At 35.7% G+C, this 12,593-nt stretch overlaps 1 protein-coding gene across 1 annotated transcript in view; it reads left to right on the top strand.

Annotated features, from left to right (window-relative positions):
* The window catches only part of MCM6 (minichromosome maintenance complex component 6), a 37,468-nt gene extending 26,580 nt beyond the window's left edge, over window positions 1–10,888 (top strand). Inside the window, exons 14-17 of the mRNA XM_006196126.4 lie at window positions 3,360–3,495; window positions 4,072–4,227; window positions 6,116–6,255; window positions 9,378–10,888. Of these exons, the coding sequence (XP_006196188.2) occupies window positions 3,360–3,495; window positions 4,072–4,227; window positions 6,116–6,255; window positions 9,378–9,494 (549 nt within the window). The 3' untranslated portion in view covers window positions 9,495–10,888. The remainder of the gene's footprint in view (window positions 1–3,359; window positions 3,496–4,071; window positions 4,228–6,115; window positions 6,256–9,377) is intronic.
* Window positions 10,889–12,593: the final 1,705 nt, after the last annotated feature.

Raw genomic sequence — 12,593 nt, 5'->3', positions numbered from 1 at the left:
GCTTTCTTTGGTATACCTTTGGCTAAATTTATATTTTTCACTATTTCTTTCTTTTGGTGGGGGAGGAGGTGACTGAAAAATACAAATTTATTCTCTCACAGTTTTGGGGCCAAAAGTCTGAAATCAAGATGGTGTTAGGGTTGGTTCCTTGCAGAGACTTTGAGGGAATTTTTCACCATTTCTGAATAAATTTATGTGTCTTATATAAAGCATAGAGTTGGGCTTTGTTTTGTGACCCAAATAGAAAATCTTTTTAAAATATGTAACCTAAACCCATTTCCATTTATTGGTATGAGAGATTTTTCTTTTCTTTTCATAGTTGAAAAGACTTTTCTTTATGTAGTCTCTTTGCTTTTGCTTGTATGTGCAATTTTGAGATTCACAAAGTTTGTATTTTATTTTAGTAGTTTTATTATTATAGCTTTATATTGTACCCTTGGTTCCTACTGTTTCCCTACTATAAGCAGTGATAGAACTAGTGTGTTTCATCTTCTTTCCTCCTCCCTTCCCTCTCAACCACCTGATTTTAGTAAATAATATTTTACTGTTTACCCTTGTGCAGTCAAATATGCTTATCCATCACTTGATTTATCATCTTTTGACTTTCATCTATTACAGGTAAGAGGCAATCAGCAAATTTACTCATCTATTGCATTTCCCTGTATCCCTCTGTGTTTAGGGCATATACTGTTTACATTGTGTTCTGTCACTCTTAATTCCCACATTTGTTTTAGTCTTAGTTTTGTAGCTAAATATATGCAAGGTTCATTGAAGATAATTTTATTATAATTTCCTAATTTATCTCTTAGCTGATTGAAATTTGGCCTCCTTTCAAGAGTTCAATGAAAAAAAATGTTTTAAAGATAAATTCTTTACACAACATTGTAAACTCACTGTACTTCAATAAAAGCATATTAAAACTGAAAAAAAAGATAAGTTCTTTATGAGTATGAGTATGAGAATAATATTACCTGACCATTGGGTTCAACAGGGTTTATTTGTAGCCTTTACCTGAAAGATAGCTTGGCTTGATCTACAACCTCTTGCTCATACTTACTTTGCTTATGAATTTTTCTACTGTATCCTGTTGCCAACAGGCATTAACTGTTGCTTTGGGGAAATCTGAGGCCAGCCCTTGATTATTAATTTTTCCCTCATGGAACTTGATATTGTTCTGTTTCCAAACTATTCTTTCTTTATTTTTATAGACCAGTAACTTCATTGGCCTATGTATTGATGTTGACTGTTTTCAAATGACTTAAATTTTCCTCGCAGGTGGTAATGAATTTAAAAAAAAAAAAAAAAGAGGCTGCTATGCTGTTGTTATCTGTTGTTATGGGGCTCAGCTAGTTAGGAAGGAAGTAGATTTAGATGGTTATTTATACAAGAACTTAAAGCAATCCCCCCAAAATACTGACATGTCATTTTTCTTCTGAGTAAGCGTTTTTTTTTCATTTTTCAGTTTTATTAGATAGAATTGTTACAGTTTGACTGCACATATGCAATGTATTGCATGTAAATACATATACACAATATACTGCACATATTTAAAAAATTTACATATATGTACTGTACATTGTTTCTAAGAACATTTAGAGCTTTAGCTTTTTAAACTTACATAGTTATCAAAGGAATAAAGCCAACCACAAAATAAGAATTAATTCCAAAAGATACATACACCCCACTGTTAACAGCAACATTATTTATAAGTGTCAAGATATGGAAGCATTATAAGTGCACATCAGTAGATGAATGGATAAAGAAGATGCAGCATATATATGTAATGGAATACAACTCGCCCATAAGAAAGGATATTTTGTCATTTGCAGCCCTTCATTCACTTTTTTTTTCCACTTCAAAAACCAGAATTTTATAACTGGCATAAACATTTCCATTGCATCCAAAGTACCTGGAAATAAACTTAACCAAGGAAGTTATCTATATACTCTGAAAACTGTAAAACACTGATGAAGGAAATTGAAGATAATACAAAGAAATGGAAAGATCTTGTGCTCTTGGATTGGAAGAATCAACATTGTTCTATACATTCTGCTGTACTACCCAAAGCAATCTACAGATCCAGTGCAACCTGTCAAAGTACTCACAACATTTTTCACAGAACTAGAACAAACGATTCCAAACTTTATATGGAAACCATGAAAGATCCTGAACTGCCAAAGCAATCGTCTGTAGGTCTTTTCTTCTTCTTCTTCTTCCTCTTCTTTTTGTTCTCTTTTCTTATGGTTTGATGACTAGAGAAGTTCCTTTAACATTTGCTGTAAAGCTGGTCTGGTGGTGCTGAAATATTTTAGCTTTTATTTATCTGTAACGCTTTTGATTTCTCCATCAAGTCTGAAAGAGAGCCTTGCTGCATTGAGTATTCTTGGTTGTAAGTTTTCCCCTTTCATCACTTTAAATATATCGTGTCTCTCCCTTCTGGCCTGTAGGGTTTCTGCTGAAAAATCAGCTGATAACCTTATGGGAGTTCCCTTGTATGTTATTTGTTGTTTTCTCTTGCTAATTTTAATATTTTCTCCTTATCCTTAATTTTTGTCTATTTGATGACTATGTGCCTTGGTTTGTTCCTCTTTGGGTTGATACTGTGTCTAAGCAAATTTTTTTGTTGAAGCAAATCATACATAGAGAGTGCATAAATCACAAGTGTACAGCTCAGTTAACTTTCAGTGAACATGTCTATGTAACCTATACCCAGATCAGGAAGTCAAACATTCCTTACTAGCACCTCCAAAAGCTTCTCTTTGTGCTTTTTTTTACAGTCACTACTATCCTCCTCTGAGGATAACTTTTTTTTTTCATGACCATGTACTCTAACCATACTTCTCCTGATGGTTTGGTTAGGTTGTCTTCAAACTCTTTTTTTCCCTCCCAGATACGTAACTATGAGTGAATGTATCGCCATGATTGACTCATTCTATTGATGAACATTTAGATAGATAGTTTCCAATATGGGTTTTTAATGGGATGTACATATCTTTTGGTTCATATGATGTATGTGCGTGTACATTTCTGTCCGACGTGTGCCTAAGAATGGAGTTGTTGGGTCATAGATTGTACATGTGCTCAGTTTGGTAAAGACTGAAAAATGGTTTTCCATAATGGTTATATCAATTTATATTCCCAACAACAGAGAATGAAAGTTGTCTACATTCTTAACACTCAGTATTGTCGGTCCTTTTAGCCATTCTTGTGAATTTATGGTGCTGTCTCATATTTTATGTCTGTATGTGAGAGGGAGAGTATGAGAAAACCAAAATGCCACTGCAATTTTGTACAGAGAAAATCTTCTAGGTATGTCAAGAAGACTGGCTTATTGATTTACCTCATCTTGATTGGCTTAGGTCCAGCCTAAACATGTAAAGGAAGCTTTCAGGTTACTGAATAAATCAATCATCCGTGTAGAAACACCTGATGTTAATCTAGATCAAGAAGAAGATGCCCAGATGGAAGTAGATGAGGGCCCAGATGGCATCAATGGTGAGTTGTTTGTTCATGACTGTTCTGGAATTAGGGACCAAAATGTTCTGAGATGTCATGGTGTCTGCACTTATTGATGGTAATGAAGTCTATGTAGCAAAACGGTGGAAAATGGATAATGAATTTTATTAACTTTGTGAGTTAAAATACAACTAAATAGTTGATACAAAATATATATGCTTGAAAGATTGAGAAAATAACACCAAAATGCGGATAGTAGATTTAATTCTTCTGACTTTATTTGTATTGTTACTTTGTTTTTGAATTAAAACATTATCTTGAGTACATTAAGAGACAGACACCAAATTTAAAAATTTATAATACTGCAAATGCAATTTAAGATCATGAAATCTTTTTATCTCCCATTCTTCCCATTCCTTCCAAATTAGTTTTTGACTTCACTAGTAGCATTTGTAAATTTGCTTCTAATTTGTTTGTAAAATGTTTAAATACTGAGTATAAGTGTTTGCTTCTTTTGAAATTAGTATTAAAATGTAAGTAGTATATTTATAAACATTTGATAGGGGAATGTTGGAGGCACAGAAACAAGATTCAAACAGTTGATATTTCACTTAGGTCATGCTGACAGCCCTGCTCCTGTGAATGGAATCAACAGCCACAATGAAGACATGAACCAAGACTCTGTTCCAAAAGCCACCTTAAGGCTGGGCTTCTCTGAATACTGCCGAATCTCTAATCTTATCGTACTTCACCTCAGAAAGATGGAAGAAGGTGAGGCTCTACCTAATGCTGCTCATGTGCTGAGTCGTTTACATAAGCTGTATTCACATAAGCCACTTCTGATTGCTAAAGATTGTATTCATTTGTCAGAAGAGATGATAAATTGTTAAACAAGCTCACTTTGGCAAACAAAATCTAGGGAGTGTCAGCATATCTAGCAGCCTGGACATTTCCCAAGTTTGTTGTCAAAGGTTTATGAATAATTCTTGTTAGTGTCCTTGGCCTATTTTAGTTTTGTGAAGCAGAATTTGGGATCTGATAATATATAAAGAAGCACTTAACATGTTTTTACAGATGCAAAATCACTGTTCCTCACAACAGCTTTGTTTAAAATGGATGGACTCCTAGGATATTTATATTTCATACACAAGTATTTAAACTCAAAAAGCAGTACATTCCAGACTAGGAATGAAGTAAAATCCTCATTTCTCCATAGGTGAAGTGTGATATCGGGACACTAGTACCCTTCTTATTTTTAACTGCTTCACCATGCTATCCAAGTTTTCTCTAGCCACAAGGCAGAAGGAAAAGTGATGAAATCAAGGCAGTGAACTTAAACTTCAATTTGGTGATTAACCATCGGCTAATTCAGTATGCTGGCTTCCAGACAGTCTCTTCACAGTGTCCTAACTGATGAAGGACAAGAACACCAGAAACTGTCTCAGCTTATTAAAGATTTGAGCCCTTTAGTTCTACCCTCTTTCCCTTGAGAACTGTGGACCAGTGGGAAGGAGAAAGGAAGCAGCAAAGAAGCCACTAGGACAGACAGGTTTTAGTCCGTCCCTTCTCGCATAAAAAGATTTGGGAGCTCACACGTTCTTGTGTTCACATCATTCTACTTCTCATGCAGCTAAGTTTTAAACATAGCAAACCACTGATGAAGCAAAGATATGATTAGTGCCCAGACACTGTCTGTGTTCCACAGATAAATTCTACTAGGTCTTCTTCCTTTCCCTAAAAAAAGAAAAAAGACACTGTTCACCCAGCCAAGTAAACTATTAATTCTCAGTTTTCAGATAGACAGCTGTTTTCTAGCCTAGCACAGGGAGCAAAACTTAAAACCAAGGAGGTTAATTACTTAAAAACATTGGGACAAACCACTGAAATTTGAGTACAGCCATAATAAAACTTCAAAGGCATTATCATCAGTAAAGCTAGAATTTTCCTATTTTGAATTTATATTTTATTAACAATTGGCTAGAATCAAGACTAAATGGATTGAGTTTTCCTTTATTATTCTTTATTTCTATGATAGTTAAAATACAATCCAGGTTCCAACTTTTTTCGTGAATTTAGAGTTCTGCTTTGGACTCTAAAGGGCAGATAGTTCAGTCAATAAGGATTGACCTTGCTGGAACAAATTGGTAATTTTTTTATTTTGAGTGAACACCTATGGATTTCATGCTTTGGTTGACCTCAGTGTTCCCCTTTCCAAAGAGGAACCGGTTATATTTCAGCAGTTTTACCTGCTATGACTTCATTCCTAATTTATGCCTTCAATTGCTGTTGACAAACATTGTCATAGGTGGTGAAGCATAAGAACGTGAAAGAAACACCTCCATACTTTGAAATCTTCATAGCTTTAGGACACTTGTTTCTTATAATGTGTTTTTTTAGGTTTTTCTCTTCAGGATAAAGTATGGCATACTTTAATTCAAATAAAATGGCAGGTTATGTTGGACTTACACTGGAACATTGGAGACTATTTCAGCAGATGTACTTTAAGACAGGTTGATGATTATCTAATCACTACATTGTCTTGTGTTTGCAAAATCAAAGAATTGGCAATAGTTTGCTACAAGGATAATTTAATCCTTTTTTATTTACTTAGTTTGCTACAAGGATAATTTAATCCTTTTTTATTTACTTATTTTTTCAGAAGATGATGAGTCTGCATTAAAGAGAAGTGAACTTGTTAACTGGTACTTGAAAGAAATCGAGTCAGAAATAGATTCTGAAGAGGAACTGATAAACAAAAAAAGAATCATAGAGAAAGTCATTTATCGACTCACCCACTATGTACGTATAGAGCTACGCTTGGTGGAGTATTAATGAGGGAGGGAGTTCATGCCTCATATCTGTGTAGGTTCATTAGACGTTCATTTATTTTGAATCAGTAGGGTCTAGTCAGAATTAGGAGTTGTTTATCAAGAGAGAATTAACAACAATTAATTGACTTATTTCTCTCTGCTAAAATAAGCAGAACTTAGGTTAAAGCTGGGAAGTTGAATTTAAGGTCTTCCTATTTGAGTATTTTTAAGCTTTGTTTTCCACTCTCTTTACCATAAACCTTTAACCTTCCTGACCACTGTCACCTATTTTCTGCTTTTTATCTTCCTCGTGTTCTTACCTCCCCCATTACCCAGCTTACAGTCTATCCTGTAATCAGTTTTTCCTTATGCTTTCAACTTTATTCTCTTTTTATATTACTTGCTTGGCGAAACTCCAGCTTTGGCTAAATCTAATTCATTTACTATACCTATATCTAAGCAGTTAAAAGTATCTGGAGAAAAGCATACAACCATATGCCCACTCTTATTTTAAATTCATGACCACAAATCTCAAGTGGATAGTTTTTTACTTCTGTCTTGTCAACCTCACAGTAGCACTGCCTGCTGCTATTACTTTTTCCTAGTCAGTTCATTCTCCTACTCTATTAAAGGACCATTGCATACATACATTCTTGCTACTCAAATCAGTTGATCATTTTCAGTATTCAGCCTATTGGCAGCACCTGTCATAGCTGATCACTCTTTCTGGAAATATTGTGTTCACGTGGCTTCTGAGTCACCATATTCTCCTGGGTCTTCTCCTTCTCACTAGTTATTTCCTTTTAGTTTCTCTTCCTATGTCTTTCTCTTGTCACTTTTTAAATGAAGTGCTATGCTTAGTCCTCAGACCTCTCTTCTATTTACATTCATTACCTAAGTGATCTCATTTGGTGGCATGAATTTAAAACCATCTGCAGTGGCCCCCAGATTTATTTTTCCAGCTCTTGCCTGTCCTCTAAATTCCTAATGGATGTAGCTAGCTGCCTACCTGTAAATTAGTAGGCACCTCACACTTACTATGTTCAAAACAGTTTTTCCCTGCAGTGTTTCATTTACTATTTTTTTAGGCCATTCACCTTGAAATTATTGTTGATTCCTTGGTTCTACTTTCCCCTCACAACTTCTCATTTTAGCAGCAAATTCTGTGAGCCCTGCATTCCTTATGAGTATTCTCTGTTCTTGTCTCACCACTGTTATATTTACCCAAGCCTCCATGCTTGGACTTCCACAGGAACCTCTCAACTATCCCCCCTTGCACTGGCTCTCTGCCCAGCACCAGGCAGATCTTTAACAAATCAAATTGTCATAGTGCCCTACCTTCCAGTCTTTCCTTCCCTCAGGTTTAGAGTAAAATCCATTCTCTGTACTGTGGCCTGCAGAACCCTACACAAGCAAGTCCCTGCCTACCTTGTCCACCTCTTACATAGCCTCTTCTTGCCCATTCTGCTTAGTGACACTGGCCTTGTCACTCTTCCTTAGACACACAAAACATGAAGGCCTTTGCACTTGTCTGTTGTCTCTTTCCCCAGATCCCTTCTCATTCTGATGTCTGCTCAAATGTTACCTTCTCAAAGTTCTTGCCTAGCCTGTTAACACAGCAGCCTCTTCCTTGCTATCACCCCCTTACCCTACTTTGTGTTTCTTCATAGTGCTTATCATTGTATGGCAGTATAGTCTTTGTGTTTAGTCTGTCTCTCTTATTAACATGCAAGCACCATGGGGACAGGGACTTTGTTTTGTTAACCACTATATCCCCAGGATTTACAGTGGTACCTAGCTCATAGAGTGGTCAAATATTTGTTGAATGATTGGATTTTTCTCTTCAAATGGCATAGATTGCAGTTCACTTCATAGTGCTCACTATATAAATATTATAGGTGTCACATAGAAAGGTTTGTTATCTGAAAAACTATTTCCCTGTAGAAATAGATGAGTCTACGATTACAGGTATTTTAGGAGTGGGGAGTGGGAAGAGCTATTCCATTCAAAATTTAATAAATAATAATGTATAAAAATAAAGCCAAACTAGGGTGGTATGTGCTCAAAATTGTCTATCTAGTGGTGAGCAACGTGTTTGCACCAGGCCAGCCCTTCCCTCCCTAGTGGCCCTGGGATCAGTGTAAGATAAAATGGCCCACACAAGAAAACCTATGCTGGGACACATGAAAGTAACTGATCTAAATTGGACTTACCTTTTTAAGTTTGACTCACTGCCTGAGCTAACTCACTACAAAAGACTAGGAAACTCGTACTGTGCTGATTAAATGCTTCCTTTTACAGTAAGTTAGCATATGGAGTGAGTGCTTAGAAGTGTCCAGCCTCTCTCAGTAGTCGTAGTGCTCATACTGTGGGACTTTCCCACCTTCTTAAGATCAAGTTGTTGTTTCCTAAGTTCCACCTTGTGGGCCTTGGGTAGGAGGCGTTCTCATTTGTGGACATATTAGACTGACTTATAGACACATCATGGCTTGAAATCTGTCATCAAGTATATGAAAGCCACATGGCATGTTCTCCTTTTTGTATTATTAGCTAATGGATCAGAGTGAAATATTTTCGTGTTAATTATCCTTAGATTCTATTTCTAACTGAATTATGAATGGCTCATATATGAAAGAGTTCAATGGCCAGTAATTAAAAGTGAAATTAAACACTAGTATCAGTGAATTAAGTGAATTAAACACTTGTATCAGTGATAAAGCTGTGTGATAAACATACTTATCAGAAGATTTTATATAATTGCATGATCATAAAATTCATGTTACGTTCTATCTTTTCTGAAGTTATATTTACAACTACTTGATGTAATATACTAGGAAACCTGATTAAAATCATACTGTCTATTGATCTTTTATATTTCTTAATTTTTCAAAAGAGACTTATTGTATAAAAAGGTCTATATCCTAATGGGAAGGTGATTTAGCAGAAACTTGATAAAGTATTTTTAGGTGTAGTCTTTTTTCTGAGAGTTTCTAGGGGGAAATGAAAGAAAATGTTGGTAGCAAACATTCAGAAGAGAGGGTCAAGTCCTGTGTTTCTGAGCATTCTTACAGTACTGCTAGACATCTCAGGACAAATGTTTGTGTTTCATAGGATCATGTTCTAATTGAACTCACCCAAGCTGGATTGAAAGGCTCCACAGAAGGAAGTGAGAGCTATGAAGAAGATCCCTACTTAGTAGTTAACCCCAACTACTTGCTGGAAGATTGAGCTATTGAAAGTAACCAAAGAAACTATGTACCTCCACCTGTTACCTGGAGTTTGGATGGGGGTCTACTAGCCAGAGAAATTCTGCTTCTGAAAGGGATGCTTCAAGAGGATTTACTTTGAGGAACAAGAACCAAGTTCTGTGTCACATCTCTGTCATGCATTTTTATACCAACACAGGTTTTATCATTTTGTTTAGTGTGCTTCTTGTCTAAGTGAAGTTGGATTGCAATAATGTGTCATTTCTATAACTCAGACCTTTTCATGTGTAGGGAAATGTCCTGTTGCTTTATGATGCATAGTATCTTATTGGGGAAATAACTGTTTTCAGTTGCCAACTACTGCTTTTTTTCACCAAGATAGCTTTTTTTGCAGTTGTCTGTTGGATTTATTTTTATTCTACTGAAATTACTGCTTCCATCTATTCATGAATATGAATCTTTTCCTTTATTTTTGATCTGGAGTGAGAGGGTGGAAATACGGCATTATGGTAAACATTTGATGTAGGTTCCTGTTAGGAGAGTCCTTATTAGTCCTTTTATTAGTGTGAAAGCTAAGAGGTCTTCGACAGGTTAATTCCAGTTCTACTTGGGTTTTTTTTTTTAAGATAGTTTATGAAAATAAAAGGTTTATTATACTTTTTTCAGTACTCATTTATAACTTTTTAAACTTATGTATCCTATAGTTAAACTCTCAGAATTATTTTCTAATGGCTTTTTTAAGGGAAATATGTTATTTTCTATATTACAAACCATTGCTACATTTTATGGCTTTCTTCCAGAAAAAAATTACTGCTGTTTATGGTAATAACAGTCCCTGAGACTTAGCTGTGATCAGTATGTTCATGATATAGCAGTTTCTATTGAAGCGTTTGACAACAGGTGGCGTACTGGGCCTGCGGAGTCAGGTAGGGAGCGTTTGTATGTGGTATGTGAGTTCACTAATAGAAACTTAATGTTCCACTGGCTTGAAAACAGTAGGGTATATAGGAGGCTGGAAATGTATAGAGAGATGTTGCATAGCTAGCAGACGCAGGGTGTAAGCTCCTGGGAAAACTTCCTAATTAATGGGAGTAGTAGAGGCTGTTGGGATGAGGAAACCTTGGGGTACATGATCCCAGTCATCCTGTGGAGACAGTTAGGACATGCTGGTATAAGGGTTGGATTAATTAGGCAGGACATTCAGTAACAGGTGACAGGATGAATAACTAATGAAAACCCAGGAGACTGAAAGAAAGAGCCCCCTCCCTGCACTGGCTCCCAACTTGATAAAGAAAATGGGGGGAGAAGGTTCTGAAGAGAGAAACAGCTTGACAGGAGTTTGAACTTTAATTTGATCAAATATTGAACCAAAGGGAAGTGTAAATCCCAGAAAATAAAAAGTTCCTTTGTGGTGAATTTGTTCTCCCCACTTCTGCCATTAGAGCGGGGAAGCCATTTAATACAACTGAAGTCAGTTTTTGCACATCTGAGTAAGTGTGCTTATTCATCTACATGTTACTTGTCAGGAAAGTGAAGTGGATGATGGAGTACGTACAAGATCTTTACAAAGAAAATTAGACAAGTATTCAGTAGATGGATAGATGTTACTTGTTCCTGAATAGGAAGTCTTGAATATTGTAAATTGTCAACTGATCCATAAATTTAATGAGTTTTCAACTAAATCCCGACAGATGTCCATCAATAAGGAAATGACTATAAAAACTGTGATAAAGCTATGCTGTGGGTTATACAAACAAAAATGAGGGAAATCAAGATGTTTAAAATGGAAATATCTCCAGGACACATGAAAAAGAAAATGTGCAAATAAAGCCATGGTGCTCCTAAATATATAAAGCAAATACTAACAGAACCAAGGGAGAATAGACAACAAAACAATAATAATAGGGGATGTTAGTACCTTACTTTCATAAAAGGATAGATCATTCAAACAGATTATCAGTAAGAAAGAATTCACCTTAACATGTAACAGCAGATGGACTTAACAGACTATACAGGACATTCCTTCCAAAAGCAACAGAATACAAATTCTTCTCAAGCACACATGGAACATTTTCCAGGATATATCATATGTTAGGCCACAAAACAAGAAGAAACCTGAAGATTTCACAAATACGTGGCAATTAAGCAACATACTGAACAACCAGTGGGTCAAAGAACTCGAAAGAAAAAATGAGACAAATGAAAATGGAAATAAATATACCAAAATTCATGGGATGCAGCAAAAGCAGTTCTAATAGAGAAGGTCATAGGGATAAGTGCTTGAAACAAGAAAGATCTCAACCAAACTATATCTCAGGAAACAAGAAAACAAAAACAAATGAAGCCTGCAGTTAGTAAAGAAAGGAAATAAATGAAGATCAGAGAGGAAACAAATGAAAGAGACTAACAAGAGCAATGAAACTAAGAGCTAGGTTTTTTCTTTTTAAGATAAAGTTGAGAAAACTTTAGCTAGACTCACAAAAAATGGAGGACTCAAAATCAGGAAAGATTACAACTAATACCACAGAAATACAATGAATCATAATTGTTACTATGAACAATTATTCGCCAAAAAACTGGACAACCTAGAAGAGGTGGATAAATTCCTAGAAACATACCCTACCAAGATTGAATCATGGTGCAACAGAAGATCTGAGTAGGCTGGTTAGGAATAAGGAGATTGAGTCCACAGTCAACCTTCCAACAAACTAAAGTCCAGGAACATCTGGCTTCACTGGTGACTTCTACCAAACATTTAAAAGAATTAATACCAGTCCTTCTCAAACACTTCCCAAAAATGGAAGAGGAGGGACCACTTCTTGAGTCATTTTATGAATTACCGTTATACCAAAATCAGACAAGGATGCCTAAAGAAAGGAAAATCGCAAGCTGATATCCCTAATGTATATAGATGCAAAAATCCTCAACAAAACATTAGCAAAGTTAATTCAACAATGTTTAAATGATCATACAGCAGGATCAACTGATTTATTCCAGGGATGCAAGGATGGTTCAACATACACCAGGTTAATAAAATGAAGGATAAAAATCAGTCATCACAGTAGATTCAAAAAAAAAAAGTATTTGACAGAATTCAGCATCCATTTATGGTTTTTAAAAC

This window comes from Vicugna pacos, chromosome 5, assembly GCF_048564905.1.
Source record: "Vicugna pacos chromosome 5, VicPac4, whole genome shotgun sequence".
In the NCBI taxonomy this organism is placed as follows: Eukaryota; Metazoa; Chordata; class Mammalia; order Artiodactyla; family Camelidae; genus Vicugna; species Vicugna pacos.
Note: the sequence above shows the minus strand (reverse complement) of the source record. Positions and strands in the feature narration are given on the sequence as shown.